At 40.5% G+C, this 20,498-nt stretch overlaps 2 protein-coding genes across 3 annotated transcripts in view; both read right to left on the minus strand.

Moving 5' to 3' along the window:
• The window catches only part of NFX1 (nuclear transcription factor, X-box binding 1), a 69,091-nt gene that overhangs the window by 30,874 nt on the left and 17,719 nt on the right, over nucleotides 1-20,498 (minus strand). For both annotated transcript variants that reach the window (XM_061163823.1, XM_061163822.1), the window contains exons 5-10: nucleotides 16,240-16,345; nucleotides 13,328-13,399; nucleotides 11,643-11,782; nucleotides 7,145-7,244; nucleotides 6,844-7,061; nucleotides 1,462-1,559 (exon numbers count right to left, since the gene is read on the minus strand). In XM_061163823.1, coding sequence (XP_061019806.1) covers nucleotides 1,462-1,559; nucleotides 6,844-7,061; nucleotides 7,145-7,244; nucleotides 11,643-11,782; nucleotides 13,328-13,399; nucleotides 16,240-16,345 — 734 coding nt within the window. The remainder of the gene's footprint in view (nucleotides 1-1,461; nucleotides 1,560-6,843; nucleotides 7,062-7,144; nucleotides 7,245-11,642; nucleotides 11,783-13,327; nucleotides 13,400-16,239; nucleotides 16,346-20,498) is intronic.
• On the minus strand, nucleotides 9,958-10,161 carry LOC133071444 (small integral membrane protein 20-like). Its single transcript, XM_061164035.1, has one exon. It carries the CDS (start codon nucleotides 10,159-10,161, stop codon nucleotides 9,958-9,960), a length of 204 nt encoding a protein of 67 aa, XP_061020018.1.

A 20,498-nucleotide genomic window follows, 5' to 3' on the forward strand; every position in this document is an offset into this window, starting at 1 on the left:
GTCTCATGTAAACTGCACCAATTACTCTGACATTCTTTCCTTTAATTCTGAAGCTTACCTATTAACTCCTAATTTATGGATAATATTCTCAGAATCAATTTGCAAGTCAGCTGCTATCCAGACCGTGGGCTGTACTTAACAAATAGTATCAATGACTCAGAATTCTGTCTCTACTCCAGCCTGTGCTCTGCTGGGACAGGTGCTAATTATGCACTGACATGACCAGAAGTATGTCAGAGAGCCGGGCAGATGAACTCAGTATGTTCCACGAGTAAAATTACCCAAAGACTTCCACAGGAAAGTTTCCTGCCTCTTCTGGTTACAGAAACAGAAATGTGCATCAATTCCAAAACGGCAAGATGACTTTTTTATAACACATGGTCCAATCAAGGTTGTCCCAGGCAGAAAGCAGAAACTGACAAAACAGTTGTATGGTGAAGAATTAACATGACCTGAAGACAGGTTTGACTTTTGCTACTGGCTTCTGGGAGATAATCTTGGAATATCATGCTTGATAGGAGTCTCACTGTTTGCCTGGGACCTTGGGTCACCACAAAGTCTGATATGATTTAGGGTGCAGGCTGGCCATACTGTAAGACCAATGATGTGGTTTCAGGTTTAGGCTTTGGGTCACACAGTGTTAGCAGACTTCTGGAGGGACTGGAGGCTGAAACCAGCTACAGGGACAGTCAACCATACCAACACGATGGAGCCCCAGTGAAAACTGAACACCCATGCTTGGGTGGGCGAGCTTCCTTAGTTGGCAATACTTCACACATACAGCCACACACTGGTGGTGACAAAGTAACACTGTTCCAACTCCACGGGGAGAGGACAACTGGAAGCTTCGTATTTGGTGCTGTCTTGCATTCAGCCCTACATACTTCTTCCTTTGATTAACGTTAATCTGTAATCTTGCCCTGTAGTAAACTGTAATCAAGCATATACCAGTTTTCAATGAGTTCTGTGAATTCTTCCAGGGAATAATCAAACCTTGAAGGTAGCCTTGGGGGACGACTGGATTGCAGCCGGTATCAGAGGTGTAGGTAGGTGGTCATGTGGACTAATTCGGCAATTGTCTGAACTCCGGCAATGTGTCAGAAGTGAGGGAGATCTTGTGGACTGAGTTCCCTCTAACTTCTTAGTGACCTAACTGCTTTCAGTGGTGCTACTGTTCTTCTCTTCTGGCATCTAGCACTGTCACACTTGTGTTTAGTGGAGCTACTTGTATATGGGCCCTAGGCCTATCAGTGGCCTCTGAGTCTTGCATGCTGGACCCCTTCATACCTATCCTACAACTGATCCACAGTAGGTGTCGGTATATACTGGTTGGAGCGAATGAATCATGCACAGTATAACAGGAATAAGCCTGAGGTTATTTTGATTCCTTCCCTCCCATCATCACCAATTGATTAACAAAAAGCACTGGTGGCAACAACTCTAGCATCGTGCAGGATTTACCTTTGTTCTGAAAGAGCATCTGCAGGAAATAACTGATGTGCGAGAGCATGGTCCACAGTCTCCTTCATGACAGAGCTTTTCACAGGTATGAATGAAATCTTTAATAGAAATGAAAAGAGCTGGGGATGAAAATTGCAACTACTCATTTTCAGATTCCCAAATTCACTAGCCACAATGGTTCTCCACTTCTGTGCCCTGTAACTCCGTCACCAGAGCTGAGGGAAGAAGGATGCTGTTAATGTCTCTTGCCCTAACTTCCCCTCATCTGGCCAGCTGGGCCTTTTCCAGCAAGGAAAGGCCCTAGCATTAGTCACAGGAATATGCTTTGGGGCACAAGGTGCTCTGTGTACGTCAAAGAAAAGATCTTCTGACACTTTATTGAGACCTCAAGTCTCCAAATTAGACTTGGATCTCCTTAAAATTGTAGCCATGGGTGACTTACTGAAGTACTCTTGACTCTAGGGAGTCAAAATCATTTAGGGATCATAAACAATCAGAAAGCATGATCCATAATCTCACTGACTAAGTTCTATGAATGTCTGGTCATAGGTGGCCTGCCACCTGTTCTGTTAAGCTAGGTTTTAGAACAGGTCCTGTTTCTTGGACTCCCCAGGGATCATCCACAGTCTCTCTTCATGGCTGCTGTTTACATGATGCTTTTTTTCCATCCCTTTACCTTCAGCCTAACTGTATCTCTGACTCTAAAGTCTTTCCTAAAGATGGCATTATAGTTGCATCGTTTTAAAATTCATTTTGATAATCTCTGCTTTTTGTCTAATTGCTAATCCATTCACATTAACGTTATTATTGATATAGTTGGATATATATCTGCCATTTTACTTTTAGTTTTATGTCTCATGGCTTTTTTTTAATATAATCTTCCTTCATTGTTTTCTTTTACATTAAGTGAGTATTCTCCACTGTAACATTTTCCCCCAGTAGTGGCATTTTCCACTATATTTTGAGATAGCTTCTTAATGGTTGCTCTAGAGCTTATCAGTGGTACACATCTGAGTTGACTTCAGATGTGTACAAACCTAATTCCTGTGAGATACAGAAGCCTTATACCATACAGCTCTATTTTCTCTTCTCTTTTGTGCTATTACTGTTATACATATTACATCTAAATGTGCTACAAGTTTAACAGTACAATGTTAAAATTATTGCCTTATATGTTATGCCTGTTGAAGAAGCTGAAAAAAGAAAGGAGAGCAAGTATATAACATAATTTGTTATATTTATCTTATTAACTGTTACTGGTTTTCTTCATTTGTTCCTAAAGATCTGAGTTACCATCTGATATCACTTCTTTAATAGCAATACAACCTTAATCCACCTATTCCCTTCATGCTGTTATTGTCAGATATATTTCTATATATTATAGGCCTAATGACACAACTATATATATATTATTTTATACTACTGCCTTTTAAATCAGTGGAAAAAGAATAAATATGCACTTATTCTTTCTTTTATGATTAGGTAATTAACGTTACTCTGTTTTTTCTTGTGGATTTGCATGTATCAGCCTGAAGACCGCTCTTTAGTATTTACTGTAAAGTAGATCTGCTAGCAGAGAAGTCTTGATTTTTCATTTTGGAAAGACTTGTTGCATATAAGATTCTTGGTTGGTAATTTTTTTTTTTCAGCACTTTGAATAGGTCATCTCACTGTCTCCCTCTTGTGATAGTGTTCTCCACTGTTTCTGACGAGCAGTCACCTGTGAATCTTACAGTGGTTCCCTAGTATGTAATGAGTCATTTTACTCTTGCTGCTTTCAAATTTTGTCCTTGTCTTTGGCCTTCAGCACTTTCACTATGTGCCTTGGAATTTATCCTATGGAGTTTTTGAGTTTCTTGGATGTGCCAATTAATGTCTTTCAATAAATTTGAAAAGTTTCCCACCAGTATTTTAATATTTGCTCCTTTCTCCTCTCCTGGTGCTCCACCATTCTCCTGATGTGCTTAAAGGTGTCCCATGTTTCTCTGAGGCACTATTCGTTTTTATTCACTTCATTTTCTCTATGTTTTGGGGATTATATTATCTCTATAACACAGACCTACCTTCACATTTATTGATCCTTTCTTCTGCCAGCTCATATTTACTGTTGAGTACCTCTGATGAATTTTTAATTTTAATTACTGGACTTTTCAACTCCAGATTTTCCTTTGGGTCCTGTTTTTATAATTTCTATCTCTTTACTGATACTCTATTTGATGAAACGCTGCCTCTGTACCTTCCTTTAACCCTTCAAGCATGGTTTCCTTTAGTTCTCTGAATGTATTCATAACGGCTACCTTGACAGCTTTGTTAAATCTGACACTGATCACTCTCACAGAAAACTGAAAGTTTCTGTCACCTGCGGGGTCTTTTCCTGTTTGCATACTTTGTAAGCTTTTCGGCTGGAAGCTGAACATTGCTGGCAATCTGCTGTTTGCAGTAACTCTGGCCCCTGCTTCCTCTTTCACAGCCTGTCTGCGCTTGTCCACGAGGCTACTTTAGTGAAGTCTATTTCTATCACAGCACAAAGACACTGGTGTCATCCTTTAGATGGCACAACCCTGGGCAATGCACCGTCACCCTGGGAAGACGACAGTGTCAGCAGGACTCTCTTTGACTATCTCTTTCCCTGATCCTTCTGATAAGCCGTCTGTCTCTCTTGGTATTACATTCAGTCCTGAGGCCTCACTAACTGCTGGGTGACTGCAGCGTCCGGGGGCATAAACTGCTCAGCAGTCTGATCCAATAAAATCTGGGCAGAGGCAGTCTTTGAGGCAAGCCTATGAAGTTTGTTCTGACCCCGGGATGGTTCCTCTTGGTATTTCCTTCCCTGGGTCTCTCTGGTGAACCAGGTGGCCTACAGTTTAGCTTGTTGCTCTTAATTAAGAGGAACTATTGTTTTCTAAAGGGCCCTTAGGTCTGACTTCTCCATACTCTCTTTCAAATTAAACTCAGTTCCTTTAGGGAGTATTTTGGAGCTCTCTTTCCTTATGGTCTGTCTCTCCCCCCTGGAAAAGGTCACTCAGTCACTGGGTGCTAGGTGGGACAACAGCCTCTAGTTTTCTTGGCTTGTGTCTCACACTGTGAAACCTCTACCCCACACGTGAACTGGGGTGAGGGTGACCGAGGCCCCAGCGCTCCTGCCTCTGGTGACTGGAATAGGGCCTCCAGCCTATGTGTGACCCTGGAGGAAGGGAACCCCAAACCTGGCAGTGGTGCTTACCAGGAGTTTAGCCTTTTCAACTTGGAGTTGGGGGGATAAGAAATGCTGATGGTCTGCTCCTCCTAGCAAGTAGCCCTTGACTGGGAACTGAGGGCAGATGAAGCCTCGATTTCTTGGGCACACCCATCCTTTAGTTGAGCTGATTTGGGAAGGGGTAGGGAAGGAGGGAGTAGGTTGTGACTCACACAACACAGACTCTTGCTGTTCTTAACTCAGTTTTAGTAGGTTTTCTTCAATAAAAATTTCTTCATTGGAGTTATGTGTGTAGGACAGTTTCCAGAGACTTTAAATGGTTGCTTTTTTTTTTTTTCAGTTTTCCCCAGCTTTGCCTGTTTTGCTCCTCAGGCTACCATCCTGAAAGCAGACCACCACCTAGTCTTTTGCACTAAAGCTATGTGACTAGAATGGACATTTCCTACTGGGTGAGATACTAATGGACCTAAACAAGATTTCTATAGATAAGCCAGGTCTGAATAAACATGAGATCCACTGTTACTGCTAGTCATGGGCTTTTCTTTGAGCTTCTCAATCCAACTCACCTTAGCTCCTTAAAAGCTTTCCACGATTAAAACTCTGCTACAGTATAGCAGTTACTCTTCAAACTCCTGAGCTGGTCTGGTCCCACCCCCAGGTCTGTTCATACCGACAGTTACTGTCCCTCTTGCTCAAGACCCTCTGCAGTACCCATTTCACATTTCCTCTTTCTCTCCATGCCAACAAGCTATCTGAGCGTCAGGGCAGTATATCTAGTCATATACAAAGTTCTTATGAAACTGACCCACATGCTTTCTGAAATGGAAAGATCTTTACCCTCTCTCTGGATCTGCAAGTCATTTGATCTCTGTTTCACAGGGCTTATCTGAAGACACATTTTCCTGGTAGACAGAGACAAGCAATAGACAACCGACTTTCCTGACGAGGTTGAAATGTATTAAAATAAGAGAAAAGGGCATTTCTTCTTTCTACATAATTTTAAAGTCAGACTGAGAAAAGGAATTAGGTAGGGTGCTCCTACTGGTACTTGGAAGAAATGTAAAATCTTTCTTCTTGGAAAAATGGAAACCAAACTTAAAAGAGTCTATCTTTACCACAGATAGTTATAGGAACACCTTTTGTATATAGACCCAATTGCTCAGTTTCATTTTTCTAAATACGCAGCTAATGTACGCAGGTAATGTAAATTTGAGAACTCGGGAGAGAAGCTGCCAACTCACTGTAAAACTGTACGTGCACATACCCCAAGGACTGCCTCAGAAAGCATCAGTCAGAAGCTCAGACTATTGCTTTATAGCTAATCTCAACAAACCTTTTCTGGTTTCTATATCCAAGTAATCAGAAGTCTGAGAGTCAGAAGAAAAGAAGAGTCACTAAAGGGAGGCAGATAGGACACTGAAAGCATTCACAAGAAAACACCACCAAAAGGTTTAACAAGTAAAACAGTCACACCGTACCTTGCTGTGGGGAAATACCTGAGAAACCTCAGCACGCCCAGAGGGAATCAGTGTATTCAGTAGAAGACAATAACTAAGGTTCAGGGAAGTGATGACTCTCAGTCAAATAAGGGGAAAGAAATCATCTTTGGTAACCTCTATTCAAAGAAGGAAGGTAATGTAAACTTTAGAAAAAGTCCCTTCAAAATGATTTTCAGGAGGTGTTATTCTCAGTTAGATGGGAAACCTATCTGAAGAGAAAGATGTTTCCTGAGTGCCTCAAATGAATAAAGTTTAAGTGCACTTAAAATCTCAGTTCTTAAAACGTCTCACCCAGTTAAAATGTTTCTATTATACGAAAATGCTTCTAAACACTTGCCGAACCCTAAATTACTAAAAGGATATCTGGCACTCATACTAGTATAGGCTGCTAAGAGAAATCATAAACACCCCAACCACCCCCCACCCCAACCACAAAACAATATCTAACCACAACTGTCCTGAGTTGGTAATACCTGAATTACTAATAGAAAGATCATTCGGGCAAATGTCAGCTTTCACAATTATATTTTGAGAAGGAAGGAAAAAGTAACCACACAGATCTGATCATAATATTTAGAAAAACATCTGATACTGTAACTGGAATTAAATACTGTTTTGTTGACGTAGTCACTGCCGCCAAATATTTACATTTACATTTTTAAAGACAACTTTCCACCCACGAGTTACCTAGGGAACCACAAGGCAGAGGCTTGCCGCACACTTTTCCACATGAAGGCACAGGATCCATGCATGTCTTCCGACCACTGCTTCCAAGTTCCAGCAACTGGCTGAGAGGGGTTTGCCCACAAGGGCAATAGCGCACCAGCGGGGGAAGCCGTGGGCACGGCGGGCAGGGCTGAGGGTGGCATACCTGAGAACATGTGTGGTTCCCACATTTCAAGTCCCTGTTAAGGAGAACAACACACTGTTACATAATTGTTGCCTTAAATACAGCTCTATTCTAACTGAGAAAAACATAAAACCTTACTTGCCACATATCTTTAAACAGCCAAAGTCCCCAAATCCATCAGACTTTCCCATGTCTGTTCCACATAACACATCTCGGGAGGTGCTGCCACAGTAGCATACTTGAGGACAGAATTTCAAAAATGAAATTAGTAATCTGCACAAGAGCTTAAAATACTCTAAGCAATCTATAAGAAGACACAAAATCCTATTCACTACTGTTGATCAGACCTGGCGCAGAAATAAATGTGGCTTATACAGCAGCTCTAAGCCCCACCTAAGAGCTCTACCACAGGAAAAAAAGTTAGAAGCTTTTGTTAATTTTAACACATCTCATGGTACCCCTGTAGCACACCTCAACATGAGCATTAAAGTGAAACAGACTAGTAGTCTCTGGTCCACAAGGCCATGGTTGGAAACCATGGATCATGAAGCTCCCTGGGGTCCTGTGGAGATGTCACAGAAGACTGAACCTAAATGGGGTAATTATGGAGGCACTGATGACTGGATTTCATCCTCATTTTAACCAAGCAGCACAGATTTAATACTTCGTATCTTGGGGTTCACATAAAGTGCTCAGGAAAAGTGTCTGCTGCTAAAAAGAAATTTTAAGATAGATACAATATAAAATCCTTATTAATCTGTATTCTACTATTGTTAAATTTCAAGTAATCATGTCTGAGTCCTGATACTGAGTAAAAAGTGTTTCAAAGAACTTGAGGCTTTTATTGACTATATAGAGAACTCAGTCTAATATCTATAGATTATTCTGTGGGTTGAAAAAATAATAGGTTGCTTTATGTGCTGCATTTAAGGAGTTATTTTCAAAGCAAACAAGAAAAGAGTTGGCTTCTGACTAATATGTAACAAAGTCTGGTGAGGACTAATTTTCATCAATTTAGATAATTTTTCTGATAAGGGCCACTTTACATTTTCAGTTTATAATGAAAACTTTTTGTCAATAAAGATATTAACCAAGATGCTTGATTTTTAAAATATACATTTACTTTCCCAGTAAATACACGGGCAGTTTCATCCCCTGTTCTAAAACTCATTAAATAAAGATTTACTTATTAGATGAATTATAGGTGCAGGATATGCAAGATTGGCAGAATCAACAAATTGGTAAATAAAACCCTAGGAACAGGGAGGCTGTGCAAGCAGGCTTTCTTTTTTTGCTAAGTGTTTACTCAAATAGAACAGACTTCTTCTTTTCCAGAGGTATAAGATAGCTATGAACCAAAGAATCAAGGGTCAGAAAATTGACAAGTCTTTTCAAGCACACATGAACATTCTCTAGGACTGATGCCAATACTAGGGAACAAGACAAACCTCAACAAAACAGAAAATAAAAAACACCTTGAGACAAAAAGTCTACAAATAAATGCTGGAGAGGGTGTGGAGAAAATGGAACCCATCTACACTGCTGGTGGGAACATAAGTTGATACAGCCACTACACTGATGGCCTAAATACTTTGCTAGATATATGATATGGACAAACAAAAAGTCTTCAACTGGGTTTGAAAAACTCAGCTATACACACAAAAACATAAAAGAAGAGACTGGGATCCATAAGAATCTGACAAAAAAGTGTCATTTAGTCCAATATGAATCAAGAGGTAAAAATGGTCCAGATCAAAGACAATCTATACTGCTAAGACCAAACTACCAGTACATATTTACTCCTGCCTTATCTCCAAATGGGTTTAATGCAGCATATAAGGATATATGAGATAAATGAAGAGAACATAAAAGATGTGAAAATAAAAAGGAAAATAATGGTAAGGATACAGAATGAATCATAGCTAAAAAGTACACACTATAAAGATGGACATTAGGTCAGTTATACCAGCTTCCTAAGATATTATCTTTGAGGAAAAACAACTATTCTTGGAACTAAGAACGAACAGGACTTTCTTCCCGGAGGACCCATAAACAAACCACTAAATAATATACAGCATAACTCCCTATGTAAAATCCTTATAGTACACACCACAAAACATTTCACAGGGCTATTTCTTATTTTAAGTGCTAACACAGATCAACAGCATCACATAAAAGTAAAATTTAATAAACTAAATCTATAGGACCAATGCACTGTAGCCCAGGATCTCTGCAGATTAGAGACAGCCATAAAAACAGAGAAAGCATACAATGAGTGGTCTTTTGAGACTCACTTCTTTCACTTAGTATTTTGGTTTTTTTTTTTTGAAGAGAAATCATTTTAATATATATATTTTCACTTCAGTCAATTCAACAATGGTTTCTAATAGGCATGCAGACCCATTTAGTTTGCTTCAAATTTATTTATTTCTCAATATGCAGCAACCTTCCTAATGAGATAGTTGAGTTGAACTATTTATTCTTAAAGAGTACAATGTACCTTGTCCTCAAAGAGTTTTATCAACTTTAACACCTTCAAAGAGCCCTATGAGGCTGCTCAATATGGTAGTTTTCCCCTGAAATTTCTTATTTGGAGGACGGCAAAACAGTCTAGGATCTTCCCCAGTCTACTGGTTGCTTGTATGCATATCACAGCATGGCTGGCTAAGAGGTAGAGACCGAATAATATGTAGATAGCCTTCAAGCCCAGCTGAGTGAGACAGCTTCATTTTTAGAAAGGAAACCAAATCATGAAAACCCTCCTAACAGTATGATTTGTTCCAGGGTTCTTTTAAGAAGGGACATAATCCTCATGCACAGGACTCTTTATGGCCTTCTAGAGTTTTCTGCTCAGCCACTGTTCTCCAGCCAGGTGCCTTACTGCACTTGCTGCAGAACTGGAAGCATGAAGCCTCTGTCTACTTGCATCATTAGAGGTGGCGTCAGTCTTCTCATTTCCAGCCAAATGGAGCCAACCACACTTTCAACCCTGGTGGCTGCACGTCTTCTTGAACAATGCTAGCTCGATTAATGGCTTGTTCCTTCTTGTACTCCTCCAGCCGCATTAAGGACCGGAAGTAGATGGGGTAGAAGGTGACTCCAATTAGGGAGATGAAGCCGCCGAAAATGAGAGCAGTGCGCAGGTTCCAGGACATCGCTCCAGCCAGGGCTACCCGGATTCTCCGAGTGCCTGGGACTCTCCAAACCTGGCTCCCGCTGGCTGGGCCGTGACGCACTTATAATATTTTGGAGGTTCATCCACTTCATAGCATGTATCAATATTTCATTCTTTTTCATGGCTGAATAATACATCTTTTTATGGATATATCACGTTATTCCATTTATCAGTTGACAGGTATTTGCATTATTGCCACATTTTAACTATTATGAATAATGCTGCTATGAACATCGGTTTAGAAGTTTTGTATAGACATCTATTTTCATTTCTCTTGGGTATATGCCGAAGAGTAGAACTGCAGTCACATGGCAACTCTATGTTTAACCTTTAAAGGAACTACTATACTATTTTCTTTCTCCTTTTGGCTGCACCACACAGCTTGTGAGACCTAGGTTCCCTGACCAGGGACTAAACCTGGGCCATGGCAGTGAAAGCGCAGAATCCTAACCACTAGGCAACTGGGGAGATTCCTTAGACTGTTTTTAAAAGTGGTTATACTATTCTACTCTTACTGTGCCTTTAATTTACAGTTTCCTAGTGTTTAAAGGTGTCAAGCATCTTCTATGTGTTTATTGAGCATTTATAACTATTTTCTTTTGTGAGGTGCCTCTTCAAGTTGATTTGTAGGAGACTATCTTTCTGTTTTTCTTTGGAAGGAGTACTTTAAATATTCTGCATACAATCTGTGATTTATCTATTCATTTTCTTAATGTTGTCTTTTGTTCAACAGAAATTTCTTAATGTGATAAAGTTCAACTTAACATTTTTTGTTGCTCTATGAAATCTTTGCCTGATCCCAAAGTCATGAAAATATTCTTTTATAGTTTATTCTGGAAACTGTTCTGGGTTTTACATTTAAGTCCAAGATCCATATAGAATTAATGTTTGTGTAAAGAGTGAGACACGGGTTGAGGGTCACTTTTTTCACATATATACATCCAGTTGTTCTAGGACCATTTGTAAAAAGACTCCTTTTCCCACTGAATTAACTTAATATCTTGGCTGATATCAACTGACTGTAATATACTGAGGTCTATTTCTGGACTCTATTGTCAGAATCTACTAGTCTACCTTTATAACAATAACCACACTGTCATGATTACTATTACTTTATAAGCCTTAAAATCAGGTCTTTCAAATTCATTCTCTTTCAAAGATTGCTTTGGCTTTTTCTGCACCCTTTTCAAGTAGTCCCTGCAAAAAGATTTCCTAAGCAGTTTCTTTAAACAGCATTAAAAACATCTACTGTCCAAATCTATAGGACAATGACCTATACTGGTATTATGTGACCAAAATAATGAAAACCATCCAATCATTCATATATCTCTAGTTCTTTCTGCCCAAGACAACGGACCTTTGTGACTACAGGCTTGAGACAAAACCATGTCATCAATACAACTGTAAATAAGGTTCCAAAAAAGCCCCAAAGTATGGCTGGCTGCTGGGCTCACCACTTACCCTGGTTCAATATGACCCGACAAGGTTGGCAGGGACCCCCATGGCACAGCTCAGCACAGTGGTGCTGACCACAATTCAAGATACTGTCACAAGGGTTAGAACAGTGAACTGAGACCGCCTGACCACAGCGAACTGTGTGCCTACAAAGAGAGAAAACAGAAAGACGGCATTAGCCTAATGTTGGACACTGAGGTCCTATTCGACAGCTAAACTAACCTTCCCCCAAAACCTACTAAACCTCTCTGGGCCCCATTTCCCCTACTTCTTCTAGGCCTCCCTCCTCCAATCACTCCCTCAATTACTCTTCCTTCCTCCACTCTTCTTTTTCACTCCTTTGCTTCTCTGTCCCCTATTTTCTGGCCAGAGAGGAATTGAGGGCCTAAGTATTTGTTACACTGTGATTTCTCCTCTGAGTTGAAGCAGCATGCAGGAGGGTAAAGAGTCTGAAGCTCCCACAGTATCTTACAGATCTGGGTGGGGAAGTTGGAAGACGTAGTTCTAACAAATATTCCTGGAATGAAAGCACAATGGCATTCTCCCGGGACCCTGCACTCTGGCATTTTCAGCAGTTATAATATTGTACTTAAGAACATACTGTATGTGACTTTGATTCAGGAAGGGAAATAATTCTGGCTTTGTTCTAATAAACATCCTGACTTTGCTGACTTATTAGCCAGAGAAGGATATGAGACCACTGCTCTTACACAATTGTCTTCAGGTTTCTTTTCAGGGTAATGGTTTAGAGCTTGGAATCTACTCTCCCACAAAATTTCTATTCTATTCCACTACTCTCACGTCAGCTATGTATTTTGTTTTAAAAAGTCACTGATACATATATAGATGATCAGTTTCCAGTGCTCAGCATCACAGATAATATCAACCCCTTGAGGAAGACATTATTATTTCTACCATAAGAAGATAACATAAGAAAAATGAGGCTCAGCAGGAGAAAGCAACTCGCCCAGGTTAACAACTAGTTAGTGGCAGAGCCCAAATTTGACCTGGGCTTTCTGACCAGAAGGCCTTGCATGTGACTCTCAGGCTACACTGCTACTCTTGTAAGTTCAGTAAACACTTAAAAAACGTTTATCATTGAAAAATCTGAAAAAAAAAAAAAAAAAGAAAGAAAAATCTGCACTATTCCATCTCGTCTTGTGGTTCAGGAATCACTGTATGGTCTTCACTGGACCTCAGAAGCACTCCATAGCTATGCAGCTATTGATGGTCCCTGCACTGATAAAGCATAACTTGCACTGTAATGAAAAGAGGGTGGGCTCTGGGGGCCACTTACTCTTTCTTTCAACAATATTCACCGAAAACCTCCTAGACACCAGATACTACGCTAGGCACAGATAAATGATCCTTGCCTCCTGAACCTTAGCAGGCCGGGGTTCAACTCCTGGTTCTTTCACCCACTGGAGATGTTAAGAAAAAAGTCCCATAGTATTTCACCTAAAACAACAATCTCACTTTTTATAACTTTTTAATCACTTAAAAGATTGCAAAACAGGATTAAGGCAGCACAGGATTTACTATTTGCAGAAAAGTACTATTTACACCTACCGTTAATGATAGTAAATAAATACTATTTGCACCTACCTACTAATCTTTCATTTTAGAAATTCATACATAAACCATCAATGTGGAAACTGAAGTCTTCCTTTGGAGTACAAGTCTAACTTTACCTGGTCCGTCCACATTCACAAGTTTTAGTCATAAAGGCAGGGCAGGGTGGGCAAGGTCCTGGATGGCACAGACTGAAAAAGAAAAGTTTTGATGAAGAAATCATACTTATGTATCCAAACCTGAACAAAGCTGCCCCGACTGAGCCCGACTGTGAATATGGCAGCAAATAAACTTACTATGAAATGTTTTAGTATTTATCTAAAGTTGATTAACTATTTAAACAAAGATACCAACAATGTTTTTATATAGAAAGAATTGATAGCAGTACCATTTTAGAATATTTAACCAGAAAAGAAAAGCCCAAGTCAAAATACTGGTCTTATTTGGGTCTGACCAGTCAAAGAAAGCATTTCTAAATATGGTCTTGGCCCACTTAGTGCAGTGTGTAGGGATAAAGAGGTTGCCACTCAGGATGGTCAACAGAGTCCTTTAGAAGATCAGAACTCGATCAATGTTCAGTTCATTTCAGTTCAGACACTCAGTCGTGTCCAACTCCTTGTGGCCCCGTGGACTGCAGCATGCCAGGCTTCCCTGTTCAGTGTAACAGACCTCAAATCTGCTAGGTTCACGAGAAGTACAGACATGTTCTCATCAGCTAGCGAAGTGCTAACAGGTGATGGGCTAACAACATGAATAGTGAAAAGAAGGTGGAGGTGAGGGGAGGCATGCTGGCGAGTAACAAAGGGGAGAGGAACTCATGGAAAGGGCTGGGCTCAATGATATGCTATAGGTCAGAATCAGGCCTCTGAACAGAACTTTTTTATAGGAGCTATGATAAACAGAGACCAAAGGAAAAAAATAGTGAGATGGATATATTTAAACAAATACTACCTTCTTCAAAGCAGACACCCCTGGTAATATTACACAGAAATATCACTATTTAAAACATTTGGGAACTTGGCGGGGGCGGGTAGCATCTACGTGATGGCAAATCACAATCCTTTGGGAATTACAAGCCAATCAGAGACGAGTTGAATTCATCAAGTAGGTACTAGAATTTGCTATAAAAATAAGGTGTCCCTGAGTGGATTTTTTTATGTAACTCCTAAATCAGTAATAATAATTATTAAATCAGTTTTAAACACTGAAAACAATCTAGAAACATGTGCCCAATCTCCTAAGGTGACCCATTTTGACAGACTGAACCACAGAAGACTAAGATTAAGCATGCTTCTTTAAGGATGAGTATCATTATTCAATAGCTACATTCCATATGATATGCCTCAATACTTTCAGATGAAATTATTTTCATGGCTGGACATTTAAATAACTTTAGACTGAGAGACAAACTGTTGGTCAGGTGTGGATGATTCCAGATTATTTCAAACATCCCTGAGGCCTGGACTTAATCCCTGGACTTAAAGAGTAATGGTTGACAACACTGCTACATATTAGAATCACCTGGAAAGCTTTTACAACAATGCTCAGAATGCATGTGAGTTAGTTCCAGTGAGATGGATGACCCTAGAGCCTATTACAAAGAGTGAAGTAAGTTAGAAAGAGAGAAACAAATACTGTATATTAACGCATATATGGAATCAAGAAAGATGGTACTGATGAACCTATTTATAGGGCAGCAATGGAGATGCAGACAGAACAGACTTGTGGACAGAGTGGGAAGGAGAGGGTGGGCCGAACGGAGAGGGTAACGTGGAAACACATACACTACCGGAGTAAAACAGCCAGTGGGAATTTGCCATATGAGTCAGGGAGCTCAAGCCAGTGCTCTGTGACAATCTAGAGGGGTCGGGTAGGTTGGGAGGAGGGAGGGAGGTTCAAGAGGGAGCAGACATATGTGTACCTATGACTGATTCATGTTGATGTATGGCAGAAACCACCACAGTATTGTAAAGCAATTATCCTTCAATTAAAAATACATAAAATTTTAAACAAACAAAAAAACACTACAAAGCTTAGACCCAACCCCAGGAGATTCCGATTTAACGGCTGTGAGGCAGAGACCAGGCGCTTGTATTTTAAAATGCTCCATTCTTCAATGACTGACCATCTGGTCTGCATCACAGTTGGTATCCTCTGATAGTCACGACAGGGGCCCATTTCTATTGAAGGCTTTGGAAAGACAATTCATGCAAGGGTTAATTTCTTATTACTGAATTTACTCAAAATGCCAATTGAGGGAAGGAAGAGATGAGTCTGGATTCTGATCTATGAAAGCAGTCAAAGGAAGAGGAGGGGCTGACTGCCCAGCAGGTGGCAGACCACGCTGTTGAACCCAGTCTGAATAGCTCTCCCACTGACAGTCCCCAGCACTGTCCCCACATGGTGATCACAAGACCTCTGATCCGACTCCTGTTCCTGCAACAGAAACTAGATAACAGCAGAAGCAACTGTAGAAGACAACAGCAGAAGACAACACTCTGGTGTCTGTACTACTCTTAGATTTGAGTAATAAAAGCAAGAGTTACCATTTTTTGACCACTTACCATGTGCCAGGCTCTGGGCCAAATCTCTTAAGTGTGTTAATTTAATATTCGTAGAACTCTGTAACTAGTTTTGGTCATATCATTATTACCTTGCAAGTTCAGAAACTGAGGCTCAGAGAAGTAATTTGTCCAACATCACATAACTGTTAAGTGATGAACACAGGAATGAAACCTATGTCTGAAGTCAGTCTGTAGAAATTTATTTGTAACTGATCAACAGTGTATTATGGTTCATTTCTTTCCTCATCTGTAAAATGGAGATGATAAATATCTATACATCACTGGGCTGTGGTTAGGATTCAGCGAGTTAACTTTTACAGAGTACCTGGCACACAGCAAGCGCTCAGTAAATGATACCACGCGGTCCTTCTCCCAGGCCTGTTACACACCAACCAAACACGCACACCGAGAGCCACAAGCAAGGCGTGTTCACCAGGGACCCCCAGGAGTCTAGAGCTCCAACTCACAGGTTGCAGGAATGTGGGCAGTCCTGGCCAGGCTGCTTCCTTCTGCAGACCTCACCACAGCTATGTGGGATTTCATTTCTGCTCCATTCGGGATTCCTTACCTTGCCTAAAACATATCGGATCAGAGAGTTAACGGTGTTAATTTCAACTGTTATCCCGGAGACTTCAGTGAAGTAATACAATATAACCAGGCAGTATGATACACAAGTGAGGTTTTCATTTGTTCGATAAACACATTATCCTCAAATAAAAAGTTGAATGCAATGCTACTTGTCAAAAGCTGTATCGAGTATGATAAAGTTGGGATTACCTGGAAAAGGCAAACTAGTCATTTTTACTTACAAAAATGTCACTTTCACTAATTTAATCTAAGATTTTAAAAATAATCCTTTAAAATAAGTCCTTCTATAAATGGGTCTTTGAATTGACAGGGGAGTATCTAACTTTAAGAACCAGAAAGAGGAAATAAGCGAAGACAGCAATGGTGGGGAAGTAGCAGCAATGGAAAGAATGGAGGATCCCCTGAACAGTAGGAACTTGCCTATTCTAAAGTTGTAACATAGGCATAAAAGGGTTATGGTTTTTATAATCAAGTCACTCAAAAAATCTTTAGTAAGCCTCTTTCATGAACTCAGTGCATGGGCAGGAAGAGTAAAACTGAGAGGCATGGGACTCCCCCTTGACCTTGAGGAATTCATTCTCACTTGGGCAATTTACACCCTAAATGAAGCCAATTCCTGATCCTTGGCCTCTCTCTGCTTTTCTCTCTTGCCTGTCTCTTTCAGAAATCTTGTTCATTTCTGTGAGGTTCAATACACCTAAAGGCCGATGAGTCCTAAATCTTTATTTTCTACATTGCCCTGAATGCTCCGTTTCACTCCTACATATCTAACTGTCTGCTGAACATCTGTGCTTGAGGTTTCGGTCACTTCAAATTGCCTATGTTAGCATCTTTCTTCTTAGGCCCCAACCTCTTCAGGGTTCCCTGTTTCTGTTAGTGACACCATCACTGTCAAGAGTCTCACAAACTCAAAAACTAGTCATCCTCATTTTTCTTCTATTTAATCACCAAATCTTGTCAATTTCCCTACATAGTGTACCTCACACCTTGTCTCCCTCCATCCCAACTCCTGCTCCTCCTCTCTACTGGCCAGAACCTCATCTCCACACTATCAGAAAAGCCTCCCTGACTCTGTGCTTTCTTGCTTTGACATGATGCCCAGGTTTTCTCCTACCATCTTTCAGTGGCCCCACCTCCTTCCCTGACTCTAAAAGGTGGTTCTTCCCCTTCACCTGCCAGGGTTCTGCATTATCAACTTTTCCCTCATCACCCCTTCACCTACTAGCATCTCATCTATTGCTCTCAACTGCGACTATCATCCCTAAATCCTGATCTTTCTTCAAATATTCCTAACTTCCTGTAGAACATCTTTCACTGGTTGTCTTACTCCTCCAACTCAACATTTCTAAATTAAATTCACTTGTCTCCACCAAACCTGGTTCTCTTGACCTGTCCGTTTCTGTTCTTGGTATCACCGTTTCCAAAAGCATGAAACTCTGGAGCCACGTTTGGGTTCCTTCCTTTCCCACTGTTGTTAATTCCTGTTTACCTTTGAAATTTTACACTCTTTCCTTTCTGTCCCACTCTAAAACCCATTCCAGACTTTCACTATTCTTCACCTGAGTTATTGTAAGTCCCCAAACGGTTTAGGTCCCAAAATACTTTACTCATTGCCGCCAGACTGATCTTCACAAAGAATCACTTTGATGCCCTCAGGGGCTTCCCACGGCCTCACAAATGAAGTACCAACATCCGGGCCTGGCACGAAGTCACCCCCACCTTCCAGTCACCTCCTACCCCTCCACCTTCATGGGCCCTGGGCTCCGTACCTGGATGACTCCTCCCAACAGACTCTAAGCCTTGTTGGTTTTAAACCTAGTTTCCAAGCCCATTTCAATTTCACCTCCTTCATGAAGGCCCCCTTTATCATCCAGCCAGAAGTCACAGGCTCTGTACTTCAAGTAGAACAGCAAGTTAATTGTGTCTTAAATCTTAGCCTCTAACCTCTGGGAAGTCAATTAGTAGTCTCATTCCTCTGTTTCTTCATGGTGTCTGGTACGTTAATAAGTTCTCAATAAAGTACATTAAACCAATGGTCTCCCTGAAGAGCAGAGTAGGGCAAAGTCCTCAGGTACAACAAGGCTAATATTTGCATTCCCACATCATTCTACCTCACTCAGATCATCTTGACCTTCAGCCCCACATTCTTTTACCTTCTTAGGTTCTCACATACAGTTTGTCAGTGAAGGCTTTTACAAGATTGTAAATTTCATTATGGTGTTTCATGTTTAAAAATCCTTTAAAATAATTAAGCCTTGGTATTAGTCTTAATCATCCAATTTACAATTAATCTCTTGCTGCCTTTCCGGTAGTACATTCAAGAATATTCATTCCTTCAACTAATACTAATTCAGTATCTACTAAGCCTCAGATTTTCGCAATAAAACATATGAGACGAGCAGAGCTTGGATAAGAGTGGCCAACGTGGGAGTGGAGATAAGAAAGGAAAGTTTCCTCTGGAAGAGGACGGTTTGGCTAAGATCTTGAATGAAACAGTGGATAAGGATTTAAAGAAAAGAAGATAGCTGAGTTCACAAAGAGGCTGAGTCTAGACGTTAAAAACTGTTGATGGTCAGTGACCAACTCTTGGTGGAGGCTGGCAGTTAACTAACAAGAAAGGAGAAATGTGAGCAAATTAGTTAGAAAAAGGAGAGCAAGCAGAAAAGAAATAGAGCTAGTCATTTCAAGAAGCGAATGGTCAAAAGTAATAAGGGCTGCTGAGTGGCAAAAAAAATGTAAGAATTTATAAAATCAGCCTTGAATTTGGTCAGGAAGGGAGTCATCGATGACTTCTGAATAGAGTTTCAGTTAGGTAATGAGGAGAGAAGTAAAAATGAAGTAGTTTAAGGAAGGAGAAAAATGGTTAAGAAATATAATCTGAGAAATCAACAGCCAGATGGTAAGTTCAGTTCAGTCACTCAGTTGTGTCTGACTCTTTGCGATCCCATGGACTGCAACACACCAAGCTTCCCTGTCCATCAGGTGGGAAAGTCTAGCCATTAAAAGATAGGCAGGAAGCTCAATTCCAGAAAAATAAATGACCTAATCAAAAAATGGGCCAAAGAACTAAACAGATATTTCTCCAAAGAAGACATACAGATGGTTAACAAACACATGAAAAGATGCTCAACATCACTCATTACCAGAGAAATGCAAATCAAAACCACAATGAGGTATCATTACACGCCAGTCAGAATGGCTGCTATCCAAAAGTCTACAAGCAATAAATGCTGGAGAGGGTGTGGAGAAAAGGGAACCCTCTTATACTGTTGGTGGGAATGCAAACTAGTACAGCTGCTATGGAGAACAGTGTGGAGATTCCTTAAAAAACTGGAAATAGAACTGCCATACGACCCAGCAATCCCAGTCCTGGGCATACACACCGAGGAAACTAGATCTGAAAGAGACACATGTACCCCAATGTTCATCGCAGCACTGTTTATAATAGCCAGGACGTGGAAGCAACCTAGATGCCCATCAGCAGACGAACGGATAAGGAAGCTATGGTACATATACACAATGGAATATTACTCAGCCATTAAAAAGAATTCATTTGAATCAGTTCTAATGAGATGGATGAAACTGGAGCCCATTATACAGAGTGAAGTAAGCCAGAAAGATAAAGACCAATATAGTATACTAACGCATATATATGGAATTTAAAAAGATGGTAACGATAACCCTATATGCAAAACAGAAAAAGAGACACAGATGTACAGAACAGACTTTTAGACTCTGTGGGAGAAGGTGAGGGTGGGATGTTCAGAGAGAACAGCATTGAAACAAGTATACTATCAAGGGTGAAACAGATCTCCAGCCCAGGTTGGATGCATGAGACAAGTGCTCAGGGCTGGTGCACTGGGAAGACCCAGAAGGATGGGATGGGGAGGGAGGCAGGAGGGGGGATCGGGATGGGGAACACATGTAAATCCATGGCTGATTCATGTCAACATATGGCAAAAACCACTACAATATTGTAAAGTAATTAGCCTCCAACTAATAAAAATAAATGAGAAAAAAAAAAAAGAGAGAAACGCAACTTCAAACTAAAAAAAAAAAAAAGACAGGCAGGAAAGAGAGAGCGAGAAAAGACATGCAGGAAATATGTTAGCAACAGATACAAGCATCTGGATCACAG

The sequence above is a fragment of the Dama dama genome, chromosome 16, assembly GCF_033118175.1.
Source record: "Dama dama isolate Ldn47 chromosome 16, ASM3311817v1, whole genome shotgun sequence".
NCBI classification, from domain to species: Eukaryota; Metazoa; Chordata; class Mammalia; order Artiodactyla; family Cervidae; genus Dama; species Dama dama.